This window comes from Schistocerca americana, chromosome 1, assembly GCF_021461395.2.
Source record: "Schistocerca americana isolate TAMUIC-IGC-003095 chromosome 1, iqSchAmer2.1, whole genome shotgun sequence".
NCBI classification, from domain to species: Eukaryota; Metazoa; Arthropoda; class Insecta; order Orthoptera; family Acrididae; genus Schistocerca; species Schistocerca americana.
The window spans coordinates 1083604895-1083627727 of NC_060119.1; the positions used below are offsets into that span (position 1 = coordinate 1083604895).

Consider the following 22833-nt stretch of genomic DNA (forward strand, 5'->3'; position numbering starts at 1 on the left):
AAACTTCCAAGTTACGGCCATTTATTAAACCACACACACACATAGGCAACACGTCTGTGACCACAGGCATTGTTAGTTCAAATTTTCACATAGTCCCCAAGAGACTGTAAACATTTCTCGGAACGGGTAAACAAATTTTTAATTCCGGATGTGTAGAAATCGCCTCCAACTTTATATAACCACTTGGGTACAGCTGCTTTCATCTCCTCATCGTTTCGGAATGTACCACGACATCCTCTTTCATCTTGCCGAACGCCTCATAATCGCATGACGCTAGGTCTCAACTGTATGGAGGATGTTGCCATACCTCCCAGTTGATTAGCTGCAACAGTTCGCGTTTGGCAGGCCAAGTCGATGTTGCGTTGTCGTGCATCAAACTCACACCGGTACTCACTTTTCCCCTCCGCATTTCTTTAATTTCCTTACCCAACCGTTTGGCAGTACGAAGCAGAGTTTATTGTCGTGCGACACACCCTCCATGTCAAAGAGCACTGTTGCCATCACCTTTTCCGCTTAACGTTGGACGTTGGTCGTCTTTCGTTGTGGTGGTGTAAGCACCCTTTCCATCGGTGAACCCTTAATTTCGAGGGTGAAGTGGTGGACCTACGTTTCATCTCCTGTGACGATTCGCCGCAGAAACTCATTGCCCCACGCATAATACGGTTCCAAAAATGCCAGCGACGATTGGAAACGGTATCCCTTGTGAAAATCGGTGTGCAGCCATGGGACCTATCTGGTACGATGGAGAACTTACTGTCATACAAAATATTCAACATGATGCAGTTTTCTGCAGTGTTATGCGCCGATCTTCTCTAATGATCACATCCACACTGTCATCATTTGCAACGGTACTGGACGGGCCGGCTGCCTTCGCGATATTCATCAGCGAAATCCGTACGTCAGGCGTCAAACTGCGTACTCCATTTGACAATGCCTGGTCGAGAGACTGAACTCTCCCCGTATACAACAGTGATTTCGCAGTGAATGTCCATACAGTTGAGCCGTTTAGCACATAGAAATCTAATTGTTGCATGCACCTCCAATTTGGAGTGGACATCCAGTTGATGCGGCATTGAACCTAGCCAACATAGCCCGCTCTGCAGACACACACACACACATACACACACGCACGCACATGCACACACGCGATAGGATACCACACCACCCATCGTTTCGGACGTATCAGCAGTTATTGTCGCGTGCTACACATTGGCCACGGTCACGTGTAGCGTGCTTTAGCGACTCACATTTTGATTTGTCTTCGTATCTACTTACATTTATAAGCACCCAATTTTTCATTTACGAGGTGTAATTCTGTCACCATTTCTTCTTACGTTTACCCTGACAGTGTGAGGATCTCTTTAATATCACGTTTTTACGCTTTGTCACCTCCTCAAATTCGAGCCCTTCCTCCTCGTTCACCAAAGGACTCTCCCGCTCACAGACAGTTTATGACGACCGCTGGTACACCACTTTTAGATTAGAACACTTTCTTTCTTCATCAAGAATGTTTATATCACTCACAGCTTCATGTATGTAATTTCACCCCTCTCTATACATTTTTCCCCCAAATGATCATTTTCAGTGTCTCTTTCCTTTTCTTCCACATTTATGGTACACATAATTGCAGAACAATCCTCAGTCTCATTATCCATTCCTATATTCTCCTGAAATACCTGAAACGCATCTGTAAGATTTAAATCACCTTCAAAACTTGTCGTTTCATCGACCTCATAAGCATCAAATACATTGTTCGCTTGCACTGAAGTAATGATATCAGTAGCTGTAACATTCCCACAAACTTCGTCTCTCTTAAACAAATCCTCACTTATTTCCGCCGAATAAACACACTTTATCAAAGTTAAGATTCATTACTTAAAACATCCATTACATCCGCCTATAATTTAGAGAAATCACCACGAATAACTTCGTCAACCTGCGCTGATACATCATAAGTTACCGCTATCGCATCGCTCAACATTATAACTCACACTACACTCGAATTCTGCCAAATTCGGAACTACCTCTGTCTCCGTAACATTTTCTCTACTCTCGGATTTCTCCGACCACTTCGCTTTCTGATCTGCTACCTAACACAATACTTTCACACTCGTTCTTCCACATCTACTCATAATTTATGCTTCGATCAAAAGGCATCTGAACACATCCATCAATAAAAATTAATGCACATATTACTTCCTCCGAAATATGTAAATCAGCAACTTCAACCTTTGCAGCTTCATCCTCCAAAACATCACCTTCGCTTCCCTTTAACAATAAATTACTCACTTTCGCCGATATATGATAAATTTTATCACCAGCTGACAAGACTAACGCTACGCTGCTTTCACAGGGGACTGATGACCTCAGATGTTAAGTTCCCTAGTGCTCAGAGCCATCTGAACCATTTTTGTGGAGTACATTCACACCCCCCAAAATATAAAGTCACTTCAAAAGTTAAAGTATGGTTGCAGTCACACTACCGAATAAAACACTGTATCATAGGCAGGTCTACCTTTTTTAAGAACGAATGTAGAAGTGCCCAGAATCGCTCCCTTGACCTCTTGACTGAAAAAGTCTGTCTCCATTTGACTCCCATAGAGTTTGGCTACTGTCTGCTTTTCCATTGGCTGAAGACTATCTCCACGAAAAATACGTCACTCTCAGGTTCGGCAGACCTGACTTGAGTCATCTTAACCGCCTTCTGGACTAAACTAAAATATTGCAACAATACTTAAATGAAGAAATGTCATAAGCATTCGGTCACACTCAGATCATTTACAGTAAATATAAATAATAATCGGTTTATAAATAAATAAGCCAGCACTCTTGTACATGTTCTCGTGATAAATCACACCAGATTGTTGTTAAATATTTTTAAATTGTTTATTCCTCCTTGACACAAGATATCTTGTTTCTCGTCTCAACATCGCGATTTATCGTTTTTGAATTAGCACAGTTTTTCATAGCACTTGCAGTCACCATTTAAATAAAGTTACTTGCAAAATAGGAAACTGTTCATTAAATAACCACACAAGTATAACAATATGTGAGGTATTCACATTGTATTAATTAGCTGTGTAAATGTGGATTTTACGATGTCCTGACAAACATTTGCATAATGACAAAAGATATAAAAGGTATCATAAATCAAACAATAAACAAAATAGGTACAAATATGTAGCTGTCAGGGAGGATGGCTACAGCGCAATGCTATCATCTGAGATATTTGTTGAAATCGTATGAAGCATTTAAAAGTTGTTAATTCAGGGGTTCATTATGAGTATGTTTATTCACTGTGAAATACTAACTTTTAAAGAGATTATGTTGTGTAACTGGATGTGCCTCATTTTTCTGAGATCGCATGTGTGTTCAGATTTGCGTTAATATTTGATGTCAGTTATTGTTGAATATCAGAGAGGTGTAAGAAGCCATCTTTCAGCTTGTCTGACACTCTACCATGCGTTGGAGCATTGTCTTCTGCACAAAGGCCATGCGGCAGGCAGCCGTCAAAATCCCCCTTCTGGGTTTTTCCCAATTTCTGGCGACGCTGCTGGTCTTTGCACCTACACTTGCTTTCACCGGTCACGTATCTGGAAGCTTGAACTGCCGTGACACGGCCTGAGATATGGGATCGCTAGCGTTAAACCACATAATAAATTAATCTTACCTCATACTATTCTGTGTGGCTGATCAGCTCTCTTGGGGCACTGTGTCTTGGACGAATGCACTCAACGAGATATCTCTCAGCAGGTGTACATCTACATCTACATTTACTCTCCGCAAGCCACCCAACGGTGTGTGACGGAGGGCACTTTACGTGCCACTGTCATTACCTCCCTTTCCTGTTCCAGTCGCGTATGGTTCGCGGGAAGAACGACTGCCGGAAAACCTCCGTGCGCGCTCGAATCTCTCTGATTTTACATTCGTCATCTCCTCGGGAGGTATAAGTAGGGGGAAGCAATATATTCGATACCTCATCCAGAAACGCACCATCTCGAAACCTGGACAGCAAGCTACACCGCGGTGCAGAGCGCCTCTCTTGCAGAGTCTGCCACTTGAGATTGCTAAACATCTCCGTAACGCTATCACGCTTAACAAATAACCCTGTGACGAAGCGCGCCGCTCTTCCTTGGATCTTCTCTATCTCCTCTGTCAACCCGACCTGGTACTGATCCCACACTTATGAGCAATACTCAAATATAGGTCGAACGAGTGTTTTGTAAGCCACCTCCTTTGTGATGGAATACATTTTCTAAAGACTCTCCCAATGAATCTCAACCTGGCACTCGCCTTACCACCAATTAATTTTATATGATCATTCCACTTCAAATCGTTCCGTACGCATACTCCCAGATGTTTTACAGAAGTAACTGCTCCCAGTGTTTGTTCCGCTATCATATAATCATACAATAAAGGATCCTTCTTTCTATGTATTCGCAATACATTACATTTTTTTATGTTAAGGGTCAGTTGCCACTTCCTGCACCAAGTGCCTATCCGCTGCATCACTTGCGCGCACGCAGAATCTGAGTCCATTGCTGAAGACGACGGCGTGTCGTTCCGCTTTGCAAGTGATCCTCTGATGGCACCAGTCGCACCGCGCACATGGATGCTGTGGTGTGGGTGGAAGACAGGCAAGAGGTGTGCATGTCCATAGTTCCAGTGCTAATAGCTGGATCACAACATTTCATGTTGAAACGCCTGGGCCCGAAAGATCTCTTAACTGTGTTCTGGTATCTGCCACTGAAGGGCTCACCATACGATGATTCTGGTTCGCGTCTTTACCGCGTGAAGTCCAGAACCTGGGTGAGAACGTTCACATGACTACTGATTTAAGCATTGTTGCACCACTGACACAGCTCGTCCAGCTTGTGTAACAGTTCTCTAAATGGACCTTGAAAGGCCACAGTCTGACACCATACAAACTCTCTCAGTTGGCTGTGGGAAGCACCAGTGCGTCTCTGTGGCATGGTTGCATGCTTGCTCCACACATTTGCAGCAAACTGAACCTTCTGGATGTGAGCATTCCCCATTAAAGGGTAGACAGTGAAGTCACTCTGGCAGCTTATCGCTACGCTAGCTGTTGGCGGACGACGCTGAACCACAAGAAGACTGGTTTCGATGGCCACGTGGTACTACCGCGAGGGAAGACCACAACGTATAGCTCTGGCGCATCGTACAGCATCTGCAGTAGCAATTTCAGCAGTAATTGGCACCACCGTGACACAACAAACTGTTACAAATAGATTACTTCAAGGTCAGCTCAAACCTGATGCCCTGCATTCCACTGAACCAAAACCACTACCATTTGCGACTTCAGTGTTGCCAAACGAGAGTTCTTTGGAGGGCAGGGCGGCGGTCTGTTGTGTCGTCTGATGGGGGCTGATGTTTGTCGGTGCCAGTGACGGTCGTGTGTTGGTAAGGAGGAGGCCATTTGAGCGCCTACAACAAAGCTGTCTGCAAGCTAGACACAATGGGCATGCACCTGAAGATATGGTCTGTGGTGCCGTTTCGTATGAGAGCAGGAGCGCTCTCTTGGTACTCTCACGCACCATAACTGCAAATTTACACTCAGTCTGGTGATTCGACCACTTGTGCCGCCATTAATAGCATTCCAGGGGGTATTTTCCAGTAGGACAAACCTCGGTTACATACCAGATCTGTCTCCAATGGAGCACATCTGGGGCGACAGTGTATTGAAGCGTGTGCACGAATAACACTGTATGGTACATTTTGTAAAATTGCGTGGAAGAGTGTTGTATACGGCAGTCCGTATCGCCTGCTGTAATAGTTGACCTAATTACTGTCCGAGGGCAGCACTAAACAGCAAGGAGACACAAGCAGTTTTCACGGCTCTGCACGAATAATGCTTTATGTTAAAAGACTGACGGAGTGCAGCAAGGTGACGCAAAAATGTGCCACACTGCATTATTCTTGCACATGATTCTATTCTTAAACTAGCTGAGTACCCAGCATTGTCCGGGTATGTACCTGTTGCAACCTTGTATTAATCCATCTCCTCCTTCCCCTTCCCTCTGTTCATCTCCACTTCCCCCCTCTTTATCCATCTCCTCCGCCCCTCTATTTCTGTCCATCCCCTCTTCCCCATCTCTCTGTCCATCTCCTCCTATCCCGTCGGTCCGTCGCCTCCATCAGCCTCTGCCCGTGTCTTCCTCCTCTTCCACTCTGTCCATCTCTTCCTATTTCCTTCTTCTCCCCATCCCCTCCTTTCCCCTCTCTCTGTCCGTATCCTCCCCTTCCTGCTCATTCCCCCCCCTCTCTCTGTCCGCCTCCTCTTTCCACTACCTGGGTTCGCCTCTTCTTCTCCCTATTTGTCTGCCCATCTCTCCCCGTTATCATCCCAACCCTCATCTCTTCCCAGATACTAAGTAGCATCTGTACCAAATTTGACTGAAATCAATCCAAAAGCTTTTTACCTGTGACTTTGTTTATGTATGTACTTGTCTTACATGTTTCACACATATTCAGCATATTCCACATATTTGTTCAGATAGAGCACCTGTATCTCTAGCGAATTTCGCCCAGCAGTTTCTCAACATCTCAGTGTTTATGACGTCATATATCCTAAAGTATGTATCGTACAATGATTTATATAATCTAATAGGTGAATCAGCGGTATATTTGTATTATGTCTGCGGAAGGTGTTGCGAGTAGAATTAATACCCGAGAAGTAATAAATTTAAATGTTATGCATGATGCAGCAGCTTTTCATACATTCAGCGTTTCTGACGACATATCTCCTGAGATATGTATCTACTGTGATATAATTTTGCAGGCCCATTCAATGGTATGTGAATACCGTCTGCAAAATGTGTCACGAATACAGTTAGTAGTAAAGAAGTAATAAATTGAAACGTCCTGTCTGATGCGGCAATTTTACTCCATGAAGACCGAAAATGTAGTAAGTGATGAAATTTTCATCATTTCCAAAGGCTTTGTTCAAATGTTCAAATGTGTGTGAAATCTTACGGGACTTAACTGCTGAGGTCATCAATCCCTAAGCTTACACACTACTTAACCTAAATTATCCTACGGACAAACACACACACACACCCATGCCCGAGGGAGGACTCGAACCTCCGCCGGGACCAGCGGCACAGTCCATGACTGCAGCGCCTGAGACCGCCCGGCTACTCCCGCGCGGCAAATGCTTTATCAGCGAGAAAAATTTCGTAAATGTTTTAAGTTATGAGTAAAGTTTGTTGCAGGTTAGTAAGTGCTTTCATTCTCAAATACTGAATGAATGTAGTCTAGGTATTAGTGTCGTGGGCTACACTCGTTTTTCACCCCCAGACCTCCCCCTTTTTGATAGATAGGTGTTTCTTACCCCACAACGATTCTTTCTGTACAGTATGTGATATGTGTACCAATTTTGGTTGAAGTCGGTCCAGTGGTGTAGAAGATGATGTATAACACATACACATACATACATATTTACAATATGCATATAATTTCAATTTGTATACGTTTAAAATTCTGCATTGCATTTACAACTTACACGCTCTTTCTCACTAAGAAAGAGACCGAGTTACCCAGTAATCTAATACTTGTGAAAGTAAAATAGATTTCTCTTTCAGGTGCGTTGACGAGATTGACAAAGCCCAGGCAGTAGCTTTTGCTGAGGTGATGATGACTGGTTTCGCATACATTCCAGCACCAATAATCTATGGAATGATCATTGGTTTGTATAAATAAGAGATATATTTTTCCACTAGTAATTACTTCTACATAATTGATGTTGGATGGTCAAATATTCAAGAATAGTGCACGATGGTCTCAGACGTGGAATTAAGGGTGTCACACTTTGTTTGTGTTGTAGTCGACTACTTCCTGGGAGTATAGTTTGAACAGCTTTCGAGCACTCGTGCAACACGGTGGTCCAAGGTTCACTTACATCTTTCATGGCCTGTTCGCGGCATGTGCTGGATGAAGAAAACACCAGATTGGCAGGGCTCTTGTAAACCGCAGCCTTACGGATCACCGAAGGTAGACGTGGCTTTTACAATGATTCATCTGGCTATGGAGGTGCACCACACTGATACCAATCACTCTATGCTGTATGAAAACGTCGAAATTCTTTGGTCAACTTAAACTTTATGGGACTCGGTAGTAAACGAAGTAGTGGAAATTTGTTTAAGGAATTTGGTCAATAGAGGTAGCATTCTCAGCCTGGACAAAACATGGAATCAGGAACTTTTTTAAGTAGTGTTAAAGACGGCGCTAGAGCGCAGCTTCCAATGATACATCGATATCCCAACACGGATCAATCGTGTATCCACAGGCTCAATGTATGCATTGTTCCATGCCGCCGACGGAAAAAAATCTCTGGTGTTTGTGTATCTGTGGCTGCATAATTGGTGCGGTCCGCGGGTTTAACTGAGCGAGAGCTGTACTTCAGACTATCAGCTCACTCAGGCGGAGGTCGGACGATAGACGGCCGAAAGACCGGGTGAAGAACTAGGGTTTGTGTAGCTGCACACCCGAAATCTAGTAGATCATACGTTCATCAACATCTATCATATGCAAAGATTTATAAAAAATATTTGGAACTGTTCAATATGTAAAGTTGGATGTGGTTTTCGCAATTCACAATCTACATTTTAGTACTGGTTGCAAGAATGCTGAGTGATCAAAGGGCTTGGGATTTGGGTTTGTTATGTTTCAGGTAAGTAAAGCGCCAGCTGATACTGAGGCCTTATTTATTTTTCGAGGACAAAAACATGTTTGTTTATGAATTTACAGAAATAAATCATAGCGGATAATGAGGGCCTCCAAAAGGCGGGCGAAATGGTGTATTATAATCTTGACTGTGTATCAGGATTGCTTATGAACCCAAGAATAACAATGTCAAGAAACATCACAGAGAAAGTTGTTCACCATGACATGCACAACACGTGCCTGTAACGGTCACAATAATGGTGACTGATAGTGTAGTCAAAAGAAATTAAATTTCCGTTATTTCAAAATAATTCAAAATATCAAGTAGCTGACGTAACGTTTCGATTTCAACGCAATAAATTTAAAGAGATCACGCATATTGCGCGCTAAATCTGAGACTACGGGGCTTAATGTATCCCTAGAAGAGATGCACATTGGGAGGGAATTCAGTGTCACAATAACGTTGGCCGGTAATTTTCTTCATGATTCTGAATCAACCCTCATATGGCGAACGATGGGGACACGTAACGCATCCATGAACAATCTCGAAAATAATCATTATGGTGGTCCATGTGTTGTGGGCGTACTGACCTCAAAATCTTTGAAGACAGCACACTAAGCGACAACTTCATTGTGGCACTGCAGTCCTTCCCCTGGCCTGCCCTTTCCCCTGACTTAAATCGCATCGAACATGTATGGGATGCGTTGGGGAGACATATTGCAGTAAGACCATGTATACCATTTAGCAGTCGTCAACCATCCTGGTGGATGAATGGAACGCCTTACCACAAGAACTCCTTACCAACCCGACAGCATGGGAGCACTTTGCAGAACTTAGTGATCACACACCCTATTGAAAACCAACTCCAGCATTTTGTGGTGTCCAGGGGACCATTATGAATTGCGGTGACTTGAGTGTAATTGTTGTCTTTGAATGAAGGTGTTATTTCTGTTCTTCTCATTGAGTTTTTGTTTCAGTTATAGTTCTTTCTGTGTATGGCTCAAGTTCCATCGACCTATGTTACTTAGCAGTAACACATCATGTGACAGTAACTTTTGTCCTTAAGTTTGTAATACCAGTGTACATCTAAAATACTATTCTATAACTCACACTTAAGTGCCTGGCGGATCGTTCATGGATCCACGTTCAGACTACTCTCTACCGTTCCACTCTCGAAGAGTACACGGGAAAAGCGAACACTTAAATCTTTACACGCGAACTCTGATTTCGTTCACTTTATAGTAGTCTGACATCAGAAAAATATTTTCGCACTCGGAGAAGAAATTTTATGATTTAAATTTCGTGAAAATATTTCGCCGCAGTGAAATATGCCTTTGCTTCAATGATTCCTACCCGAACTCATATCGATGACACTCTCTCCTATTTCGCTATATCACAACATGAGTCGCCTTTCTTTGAACTTTTTTGAAATCCTCCATCAATTCACTCTGGTATGGATCCCATACGGTGTTGGAGTGCTCCAAGAGAGGACGGACAAGCTTATCGTAGGCAGTCTTTTTACAAGACTTGTGGCATTTTCTAAGTGTTCTTCCAATAAAACGCGCCCTTTGATTCGCCTTCCAAACATCATCATCTCTGGGATCGTTCCAGTTGAAGTTCTCGTATTTGTATTTCCTAGTTATTGATCTGAATTGACAGCCTTTAACTTTGTGTGAATTATCGTGTAAACGAAATGTAAAGGATTTCTTTTAGTACTTACGCTTTTGATTATTTATAGTCAACTGCCACGCTTTGCACCATACAGATATCTTGTCTAAGCCATTTTCAGTTGTTTGTGATCTTATGAGGATTTCACTAGACGTAATCGGATTTCTTTCTGTGTCATTTCATGAGCTTTCGACGATTACCTCCATCGTCTTCATCAGGAGCAACTGACAGCCAGTACTGCCTCTTCGGTGGCCTTACATTGCCCAAACACGGCTCCTGATTGGTCGGTAATTGCATCCTACTGTCGCAGATGATGTCTACGTCTGCGCTGGTGGAACCACCGCTCCCGCAGTAGTGAAAACATTGCGACGAGTATCTGTGAGTCTTCTCTGCATCGAGAGGTTGCTTACACGCACCGCTAAAACTACATACCCGCTGTCATGGTTCTCACACATTCTTATCTCTACAGCCTCTTTAATTACAGAATCTTAAGTATATAGGAGTCTGGGACAAACCTTTTGGTTCGTCAAACAGTATTTTATGTTTGTTTCTGAGGCTGTGCCCAGGAACCGCAGATTTCTCCAGTTCAGGATCCTGAGGCCGACACTGTCCTTAACAGGGCGTAGCATCTCCTTTATCTTCACAGGAGGTCGCAAAATAAACCTGATACCTCGTCTTCCCAGAACTATCTCTACTTTGCTAGATGCAGCGCTGCAGAAGGAAAGGAATGCAATCGGTGGCTCATCACGTGAATATTCCACGTTTTCGCCGTTCCTTTTCTTGCAGAATGCTGTCTTCATATCACGTGACACATAGCCTTTCTTTCGGAACATATACTTCAGATGATTATCTTCGGCATCCAAATGATCCTCGTTAGAAGAGTTTTTCTTCTGTGTACGAGTGTATTTAAAGCTGCTCTCTTCTGGACTGCATAGTGAAAATTCTGGGCGCTTGGGCGCTAAGATGTAGACCCATGTGCGTCGGCTTGAGGCGCACTGTGTGGCCGAGACAGCCATCCGAATTTCGTTGTACCAAAATGTATAAAAATAGCAGCCTTCCCTTTATCTCTGTCTCGACAGTAAACTGGATGTTTGGATGCGTACGCTCATATGTTCATGGAAGAACTCCAGAGCTTTTACGCCATGTTGCCAGACCATAAACGTTTCTTCAAAATAACGATAAAATGAAGATGAACGAAGGGGAGCCAAATTTAATGCACAATCCTCAGAATTTTCCATAAAAAGGATAGCCATTGCTGGAGGTAATGGAGAACCCAAGGCTATTCCTAAAATTTCGCTGTGTCCACCTCAGAAGCTTCCGTAAATAGTGAGAACACATCCAGGGTGACTAAAATATCTTTTGAGCCAACTCCAGTCTATTTAATGTTTTCCTAGATCTCGTAGGCTGTATGGATTACCTGAAGTCCTTCGTTCTCATTTCACTATGCAGTAAATGACAGTACCATCTGCATGCATTCTAAGGGGTCTGCTCATATTGTCGCCTAAAGAGCGCATTTTTTCTGATGTTTAAGAAGATATTTGCAATCTAGCTTTTGCAATGTGTAGCTGGAGTCAGCACAAACAAATGGTGCTAGTCACGTCTTTGTCACTACGCCCAGTGTTGACGGAAAGCGTCGGTTTATTTCCCGTTACAATCAAAACGATTTTTAAAGCGGAATTCACGTGCCAGTTCAATAGAGTGACCCCAGATTAGCCTAGTGCAATATATGCATTCACAGCGACGGAAAAACTCAAAGAATAACCAGCACTTCAGAAGTGACAGCGCCACCCTGGCCCCCACTGACTGCTACCGCCAAGAATGCAGCGCTACTGAGCCGCTGCTGGATTGTGGTTTATTCTTCGTGTTTTACTCTCGCTGTTAATACATGTCGATGAAACAAATTTTAGACTAGGCTAATTTGGGAACCCTCAATGGCATGGGCTTGTAAACTTCCGATTTAAAAATCATTTTGTTTGGAATGGGAAACAAACCGAGGCTTTCTGTGGACACTGAGCTTCGCACGAAAGACGTGACAACCATTATTTGTTTGGTCTGACTCCAGTTACACAATGTGAAAACAAAATTGTAAATATCTGCCGAAATACCAGAGAATACGCTCCTGACGTATCTTAGGAGAGACAACCAGTGTAGACTAGGAACAGCAGAGGGCCAATAACACTTCCTTGTGAAACACTAGATATCACTGTGGTTTTACTCGATGACTGTAAACTAGTGCGTGCTGAGTCCTTTCCGACAGGAAATCACGAATTCAGGTCACACAAGTGAGACGATGATACTCCACAGGCACGCAGTTTGTTTAGAAGCCGCTCGTGAGGAACGGTGTATGGAAATCTGGAAATATACAATCAAATTTGAGACCACCTGTGGATAGCCCCCGTTATTTCGTGTGAAAAGAGCTAGTTGTGTTTTACATGAGCGATATTTCCTGAACCTATGCTGACTATATGACAGTAGGTCGTAATTCATAATGTTCGATTGTACTGCAAACCGACGTCAGTGATATTGGTCTGTAATTTAGGGAATTCCTTCTATTTGATTTCGTGAGTGTTCTTGTAACCTGCAACTTTCCATGCCTTAGGTAAGGGTTTTACAACGAGTTGGTGGTTGTATATGATTGTTAAGTTAGGAACTATTATATCGGCATATTCGGGGAGGAATTCAGAATCTGGACCACAAGACTTGCTTTATTAAGCAATTTAAGCAGCTTCGCTACACCGTGGATATCTATTTCTGTGTTATGTTGGCAGCTGTTCCTGATTCGAATTATGAAATATTTAATTCGTTCAAATGGCTCTGAGCACTATGGGACTCAACTGCTGAGGTCATTAGTCCCCTAGAACTTAGAACTAGTTAAACCTAACTAACCTAAGGACATCACAAACATCCATGCCCGAGGCAGGATTCGAACCTGCGACCGTAGCGGTCTTGCGGTTCCAGACTGCAGCGCCTTTAACCGCACGGCCACTTTGGCCGGCATTTAATTCGTCTTCCGTGGCGAAGAAATTTTGGAAAACGTGTATAGGAAGACCGCCTTAGTGGCACTGTCATTGGTAACATTTCCATTGCTGTCACACAGTGAAGGAACTGTCTCTTGCCGCTGGTGTACCAGAATCTTTTTGGTTTTTCTGTCAGATTTCGACACAGAGTTTTACTGTGAAAGCTATAAAAAGTATCTCGCACTGAAGCCCACGCTAAGTTTCCAGCTCAAGTACAGCAGCGCCAATATTGGAGATATGCGTTCTTTTAAATTTGGCACCCTTTTATCATTGCTTCTGCAACAGTGTTCTGTTGTGTACGACGGGAAAAGTGTTCCGTTTCTTACTAATTTACTCGGTATGAACTTCAAGACCCCACCAGATGACAGAGTAACTGCTACGTTAGATGGGTTTCCACAATCGGATGATGATCATAATGTCTGGTTTGTGGGGCGCTCAACTGCGCGGTCAACGGCGCCCGTACAAAGTCCCAATTTTTACATAGTCCAATCGAGCCACTGTTACGAATGATGATGAAGATAAAATGATGAGGACAACACAAGCACCCAGTCCCTGGCCAGACAAAATACCCAACCAGGCCGGGAATCGAACCCGGGACCCTATGATCCAGAAGCAGCAGCGCCAGCCACTTTTTCTGTCTCATTTTGTTCGTTATAGTTCGTTGCAAATTGTTCGTGGCCGACGTCCTCTGACGCCCGTTGAAGTTCATTATTGATTCATTCACTCACTTTTTTTTTATTACAGAGGGCAGCTAAGCCTCTGATCGAACACGCTGAGCTACCGTGCCGGCTACCACTAGATCACGAGCTGCGTGCACAATCGGGGTACGACGATAATTAATTAACTTACGCGAAGCATTATGAATAATGCGGAATGGTGTTAATGGCCCTAAGCAACATGTCCTCAATGTTACCTCTTTAACTCTTCTCTAACTATTTACTATGACATAGCTATGAAATCAGTCACCAATCTAAACTTTATTCGAGTAATAACGTTATATTTTGCCAGGATTTATGATTCACAGTCTCAAACAACAGTGCAGATTAAGAATCATCGTTAAGTGTTGGCAAGGTTTGGTGAACAGTGAGCATTTTAAGAGGATATGCTGCGATCTTTCACAGACACACGATGTTTTGTAGTAGGTAAGCAATGAATGCATGGCATTGAACTGATAGTGAACGAAGGTAATATTATTAGTGGGGCAGAAAGACCATTGCGTGGGCAGCCACTTCTCCTTGAACTAGCGAAACTTTGCGCCTATCTGTCACGTGCGTGAAGCTGTTGCAATGTACTCTTAGCGTGAGATGCATCGTCTGCCGTCGAGCCGTGGAGCTCGTGGTGGCCCTTCGTCACTGCTGTCGGGCGTGTGTTCTACCTACCTCCACTCCCTGGGTTCGAATGTTAATCTGTCCTACTCCCTATCTCCCATTTGAGTAATACGCTCTGTGTTCTTCCACTGCATCCTAAAACCAACTCTTAATGTTCTGCGCGTTTGTGGTCTCACTCCTTTTCGTTCACCGACCGACTTCCAAAAATCAAGTAGTAGTGTTGTCCTCTACACCTCCAGCCTGTATGTTCCATGTTACGTGACCGTATCTCTCTTGCTGTCTGCGTCCAGGGACTGCACTGTTCGTAGCTCTTTCGCGCCTCTAGTCTGACTTGTGTACAAATCCCCGCTTTGCCACTATTATGCTAAAACAGCATTATACTTCATAAGATCTCTCATCCTCCTTCTCCAGTCTACTTCTTTAGAGTGGTTTTCCATTCAAAAAGTGTGACGTAATATCTAAGTCACCGCCCATCCACCACTGATGGTTCAAATGGCTCTAAGCACTATGGGACTTAACATCTGAGGTCATCAGACCTCTTAGACTTAGAACTACTTAAACCTAACTAACCTAAGGACATCGCACACAGCCATACCTGAGGCAGGATTCGAACCTGCGACCGTAGCAGCAGCGCGGTTCCGGACTGAAGTGTTTACAATCGCTCGGCCACAACGGCTGGCCCCACCACTGATAAGACGTTTTCTTCCCATAGTCGTGATTTCACCACCGCAGGAATAAAAAAGGAAAAATAGGTTCCGTTCTTTTGGAATTGTCTGGGAGAGTCAGCCACATTATTATAATGTCCCAGCTAGCAATGTTTTTTGGTAAGCTTGCACTACCACACCTAAAATGATTGCCGCAGTTTTCATATCTCAGGCAGCCTGAGTAAAAAGAGGTTACCCCAGTTAGTGGACCATAGGCCATCGGGGCCTTATGTTATTATTCTACCCAGTATCACACCGTGGAAATGCATGGAATACGACCCTACTTGGAGGGAAGCACTGATCTGAGTGGATACTGGGGGAAGGGGTAGAAATTGAAACACAAATAAATGAGTTAGAAGCTAGTACAGTGAGATATATTTCGAAATTAGCAGAGAACAGCATCCCCTTAACCGAGGGCAGCCTCCACTCATGTAGACACATTCACAAAATGACGTATAGAAATAGTATTTATCTACTGCGACCCAAGTTTAACTGAGGACATTTCAGAGAGAGAATTCGGCGAACCTTATCGCATGGCCGACGCTGCTGCTCTCTCTTATTATCACGAAGTACTCGGGATCGCCAACCGACCAAAACGGCGATCGAATCGAGCATTATTATTAAACCGTGCCTGAAGTCACGAACCGTTAAGCTTAACAGTCGCTTGGCGGTGCTTACGTATGGACAATTGACGATGGCAGACGATATGGCAGGTAGTGGGCCTTCCAAGAAGACGTTCCAGAATGGCTGGAGTGGCAACGCTTGGGGTTTTCTTTTCTTCTTAGTTGGTCAGCATCTCACACTAGTGTGTCTACACCTGAAGAAAGTAGTTCTAGTGCCTACTCGTTTGGTAATCAAGCGGCTAGCTGTCGCCTGCTGGGCCGTAGACAAGCTGCTTGCTTTTCGCTCCAGGAGTTTTCTAACCTGGCGCAGCCTCGACCGTTGCAACTGCGGGATGTTCTGCGTTCGTACGCGCCTCGGTTTAGAGAAGTCGCTCCGTTTATAGTTGAATCTTTCTAACGGCCACCGCCATTTTCTGCAACTTATTAATACTTCTCAGAATGAAGGCATCATGGATCTGTTTACTGATGTAGGTTCCTGTGTATGTAGGAAATTACTACAACAAGGTTTCTTTCGTTTCTGTAGTTATTTAGCTGATTTAATTCGCAGTTGTATCCTTAGACACTTCGAAATAAAATTTATATGCAAATTGTGATAGAGCAGCGGTTTGTGCATCGTCGAGAGGTCCAGAATCCATCACCTGATTTCACATTCATTAATTACTTCTCGACGCATCCTTTGTTCCCTGCCTTATGCTGCCGCCCATGCTCTCGCAATTGCTGTAGCCCATACGTCTCTACAGCGAAAGGACTTTTCTTCGGACTTCCTTTCGTCAGTGTCGTGTTTTTGCTCGTCCAATCTCAAACGCCTATGTTGTTTGCGGGCAGGGCTGGAGAAGACAGTGGCGGGGTTCGTATTTTGATCACTGTAGCGCCGTGTGGGCGCGTTGTACAGTGTCGGGCAATGCCGTGAATTGCACCAGTCCAGCTCGCATGGCCGCTTTTTCGTCACTGTGCTTCACAAGCGTGCTCTGAAAGACGAGGATGAGCGGCTCCCGACGAAGTACATGTTGCATCAGTACAGCACTGCCTCGTTACCATCTGCCACGAACTGCCTGCTGTTCATCTTTTTACACCTCCAGCACCACATTCCCAGTGAATAAATCACTGCTATCTCCGACCTTGTGATTCTATGTGTATTTGCTATACCCTGTCGGTCACTAGCGTCTTCATCTGTCCTATCTTTATTCAAGGATGATAGCTTTTAGGCCAGGTTGGCCACCCCTCAAAATCCCTCATTTGCCGGTGACACTATTTCATTGAATTTAAACCACATCTGGTCTATGCTTAGTTGTAAGGACTGGAGATTTCCCCTTAGGAAGGTGACAAGTGAATTTTTATCTGCTATTTTAAAGTGATATAGTTGCGTTTATTTTTGGTGGTTTTTGATGACACAGTTTAAAACTTCGCTACAACAACCTTGCGGTCACAGTCACTGCATCCCTCATGATGCTCCCTATTTGCCCAGGATTATTTGTTGCTCAGAAGTCCAGCACATTCTGCAACCATTTACACTTCAAGTGGGTTCCTGCAGCAATTGTTCAAACTGATTTTAGGAGAAATTATTTAGTATGATTTCAGACGGTGTTTTATGCGTAACACCGATTTTAAACATGTATTTTCGTCAACATATCGAGGGAAGGTTGAAGTCACAACCAACTGCAATTGTATAAGCGTGGTACTATTTGAAGTGAGACTCATGTTTTCTTTGAACTGTTCAGCAACTGTATCATCTGAGTCGGAAGTCATGTAAAAGGAATCAATTAATAATTTATTATAACCTCTACCCATACTAACTCACAGGAGCTATCTACTTCTGTTTCACTAGAAGATAAACTGCTGGCTACTGAAAGCAACAAACACGCAGCCACAAACTGTATTTAGTGTAGCCTTTGTGAACACCGTCTGAGTCGTTTATCCTCGACTTTAGTCAGCTTTCAATGCCTACAGCGATTTCAGCTACAGGGCTTTCTATTAGTGCTTGTAGCTCTGGTTCTTTCCTAACACAGCTACGACTATTTACGACCATTATACCTTTGGTTCCTAGGTCGACGCTCATCCTGTGTTTGGCGTGTAGCGTTTGAGCCTGAATTCGCTTCTGTACTTTCCAGAGACGCTCTAGCGTAAAATACCGCCTAGCCCACACCACACAGCCTCCGCTACCCATGTAGCTGCATTAAGAAATCCTACGTTTCCTCGTAGTAACCTGATACGTTCTTACAATGCAGCTCTAATTTTCATTTTTCGGCTTTTCTTAGAGAATTGACGCGAAGAACGACGGTGACTTCACGAACTAAAAAATTGCTGGAACTACTCTGACCTATTAATAATTTTCAAGCAGCAATTCTTAACATTTCACGACTTCACCTAGCAACTTTTAATTACCAGTTGTAGACTTCATAGGCAAAAGCACCTTCTACGAGAAAGAATTGTTATTCTGGCTCTGCGGAACAGTTATGTTTCTTTGTCTCTCTCGTATTATAGTAGGAAATCTAACCAGTTTCACTGTCGAGATTAAGGTCTTCATGTATTGCTTTAATAGTTTCAGTTGTGACGCTTTCTCTTTCTTCGTTCTTGTACTGCAAACACAATATAACTTAAATTAAAAGATTCGAGTGAGTCATTTTTTCCCTTGGTGTTCATAACTGGACATACAGTGCTTAGTATGGGGAACGCGCCGTAACTTTGGTTCGAAATTGCTGCTGCGATCGGGTAACAAGAGAAGGAATCACATTAGATCACCTGGCCACCTCCGTGTTTGAAATGCCTGCAAAATGTGTTGGATGACTTCTGTCATTTTCATTGCACCAACTGCCAATACCGTCCTCGCTTCATACACACAGCGGTCTGCTGTTCAAAGACTACCCTGGAGCAGATTCGACAACATCCCAACTTCAGCGTGCATTGCTTTATGTTTGACAGAAATATTATTGATTTTTGTTGTTAATACAAATCAGATTATTTACAATGACGATGGAAATTCTGCTGCTGGAGGGCCCATCTTACTTTTGCAGACTCTAGCTGCTTGGTGTGGAGTGAGACGTGCGGATCACGCGGCAACTGCTGGCTCTACGACATGGCCCACATGCGTCACGCCCCAAATATCTTGGCGGCAGGTGAGTCATAACTAAAAGGTCGAAGATTTCTTGTTTGCTTCAGGTAAGAACTATCGGAAAGGACTTTATAGAGGTAATATAGCAATCATAGATCAGATCACAAGAAGCAAATTAAGAACACGTATGAAGTGGGTAACAGTACGGACGACAAAGGATAATAGCGGACTTAAGGGGTACTGAAAATTAAACTGTCCAAGGATGTACTGCCGGCTCATATTACCAACAGGCACAATATTGTGACTATCAGACATGTCACCATCGCCAGGTGCGCTCATGGTATCAGCCATTCTGTGGATTTTTTGAAACGCCTCGACAGCTTCAGGGCGAAAGACTTAAATATACTGGTCAGTTTTCCAGTCGTTTCTACTAGAGTGTTTAGAACTCATTGGTCAGAAATATGACGAGAAGACTACCGACCTTTTCAGGGAAATCCTGACCTCCACGTGTTTCCAGTTTAGTGGAGAATACTAGGAACAAACGGAAGCAGTCGCAATGGACAGCCCACTCTTCCCTGTAGTCGAGAATTTGTATGTGAAATACTTCGAGGAGGAAGTCCTGAAGTCCTCCAAATTAAAACTCACGTGTTTTATCCGCAATATGGATGACACAGTCGTCATATAGTCCCATGGAAGGGACAAACTCCTTGACTTCCTCACACATTAGAACTCCATATATCCCCTATAAAATTCGCTACGGAGACTGAATCAGAAGGAAGATTACCATGCCTGGACGCCATTGTCAATAGAAGAGCTGGGCCACGGTGTGCATCGGAAGAAAACGTTCACTGACCTGTGTTTGCATGCAGACAATTTCGACCACCCTTCGCAGAGGAATGGGGTACTAAAAACACTGGTACACAGGACGCGAACCATTTCAGACGCAGAGAGTCTGTCTCAGGAGCTGGAACACCTCAGAACTGTAATCCGAAAAGCGGGTATCCAGACTGGCAGATTATGCTCGCTCTCTGCCCCGCCATAACAGTACAGTCTGTGGAGATGGAAGAAGTTAAGGAGGATGAGGCAGTCATTGCCTTTATACCATACGCTGGCGCCATATCGGAAAAATCGGACGCATATTGAAGATGCGCAGAATAAAAACTGTCTTTTGCCCACCCAATAAAACACGAGCATTACTGGGAAGGCTCAAAGATAAACCTAGTTTTGCGGAAGGCCGATGTATACCAAATTCCACGACAACATGGGAAGACATATATTATAGAGTGCGCACCGTCGAGGATCGTTGCCGAGGACACCAGAGGCACACTCGCCCGATGTTTCCCAACAAGTCAGCGGTCGCAGAGCACTGTTTGTCCGACAATCGCGTCATGGAATACGAACTTACCGGATTGTGGCACAAGCTTTCAAATACTGGGACAGTGTCGCTAAAGATGCCATAGGAATCTCTACCAGGGACGATCTCATCAACCGTGACTGCGGCTATAATCTAAGCAAGGCTTGGTTCCATCGCTGAGTTTAATTAAGAAGACTCTCAGCGAACACAACGATCTGGCGACCGCAGCGGACAGAGACCGTACATCAACGCCACCACAGACGCCGCAACTGCCGACCCGCCGACACGGGCGGACAGCGGACGGAAGGGTTCTCGGGGGCAAGGGATATTAGTTGGCTGCGCCCCCAGCAACTCAGTTCGTCAGCGCACCTGACGATGGCGAAATGTCTGATTGCCGAAATATTGTGCCCGTTGGACACTATGAACTGGCCGTACACCCGTGAACTGTTCGATCAATTAACACGACGGAAGAATTTGAAGAATCACAAAGGGAGAATTGGCTACCTGCTCCCTTACGTCAGAGAACGGTAGATGCTGAATCTTTTAAATTAGCGAGAGGTGTATTTCGATACATAAGGGGAATGGACGGTATACAAAGTAACTGGCACAGCTGACTGAATCACAATAATGAATGTCATTCCAAAACTTTAGGTACTCGTGAACACAATGGTGTGTGGGGACTAGACCACTTGTGACGAGTTAAAATATAAAAAGACCGGGAACTCACAAGGGAACCTCCCCATCGCACTCCCCTCAGATGTAGTTATAAGTTAGCACAGTGGATAGGCCTTGAAAAACTGAACACAGATCAACTGAGAAAACAGGAAGAAGTTGTGTGGAACTGTGAAAAAATAAGCAAAATATACAAACTGAGTAGTTCAAGGAAGATAGGCAACATTATGGACGATAGGAACGCAGGAGCGCCGTGGTCTCGTGGTAACGTGAGCAGCTGCGGAACGAAAGGTCCTACGTTCGAATCTTCCATCGAGTGAAAAGTTTAATTTGTTATTTTCAGTTTATGTGACAAACTCTTATGTTTTCATCACTTTTTTGGGAGTGATTATCACAGCCACAAGAAAACCTAAATCGGGCAAGGTAGAAGAATCTTTTTACCCATTTGCCAAGTGTACAAGTTAGGTGGGTCGACAATATATTCCTGTCATGTGACGCACATGCCGTCACCAGTGTCGTATAGAATATATCAGATGTGTTTTCCTGTGGAGGAATCGGTTGACCTATGACCTTGCGACAAATGTTTTATGTTCCCATTGGAGAGGCACGTCCTTTCGTCTACTAATCGCACGGTTTTGCGATGCGGTCGCAAAACACAGACACTAAACTTATTACAGTGAGCAGAGATGTCAATGAACGAACGGACAGATAATAATTATGCAAAAATAAAGAAAGTAAAATTTTCAGTCGACGGAAGACTTGAACCAAGGACCACTCGTTCTCCAGCTGCTTACGCTACCACAGGACCACGGCGCTCCTGATCTCACGTACTCCATTATGGTGCTTATGTGGCCCATTGACTACTCAGTTTGTATATTTTGCTTATTTTTTCACAGTTCCACACTTCTTCCTGTTTTCTCAATTGATCTGTGTTCAGTTTATCAAGGCCTATCCACTGTGCCAACTTATAACTAAATCTGAGGGGGGTGCGATGGGGAGATTCCCTTGTGAGTGTACAGAATGCTCATATGCAAAGAATTCTTCAGCATTATTACAGGAACTACTTCGAGCCATTCTGAAATGGGAGGACAGGCAGTCGACAAGAAATAAGTCACTGTGCTAATGGAATGCATCACGAGGACAGATGTTAATGAAAATGAGCTATATGTCATATTGGAGTGCCTTTTACAGTAACTTCTCCTCTTGTAACCCTCTGCGAAAGACTGAATTGTATAAATAGTAATTGCTGTGTGTAAAACGCGTAAACGTATAAATCGCCGAATGACAGAAACCTAAATGTTTACATTAAGCAAGTTAGATAGTCTGTTTGCATAATAACTCTTACATAAGCTAATATTGTGCAGTTAATAGAACTAAGTAAATGGCTATATGGTATGCAGGAGGGGACAAATCCAATCCGTGATTACTCGTTGGTAATAGGAAAATAACTGACATGTGTCATGTGAGTAGGTTGCTCAGCTTTGAAAATGAAAGCCTGCATAGGCTTGGCATTGTGAAAGCAGAATTATTCGTTATATTGCACTCTTCTAATATATATCTAAGGCTTCATACTAGAAGTGACATAAAAGTGAAGATATTACAATAATTATCATACTGAGTAAGAGCACAAGTGGAATGCGTTTTTATACCCACTGTTGTTTGGTTTCCACATACTAGGACAGAGTGTCATGAAAAGCGTCATTGTTTCGTAATATTAGTTGAGAATTTTGGTTAT

The 22833-nt window shown here is 43.7% G+C and overlaps 1 protein-coding gene across 3 annotated transcripts in view; it reads left to right on the top strand.

The window, feature by feature from the left end:
- Positions 1–22833, top strand: part of LOC124550226 (solute carrier organic anion transporter family member 74D-like) — a 137705-nt gene that overhangs the window by 105927 nt on the left and 8945 nt on the right. For all 3 annotated transcript variants that reach the window (XR_006967720.1, XM_047125296.1, XM_047125297.1), the window contains 2 exons: positions 7602–7705; positions 19035–19136. Coding sequence is in view for 2 of the 3 variants with exons in the window: in XM_047125296.1 (XP_046981252.1) it covers positions 7602–7705; positions 19035–19136 (206 nt within the window). In the remaining variant the exon portion in view is untranslated. The remainder of the gene's footprint in view (positions 1–7601; positions 7706–19034; positions 19137–22833) is intronic.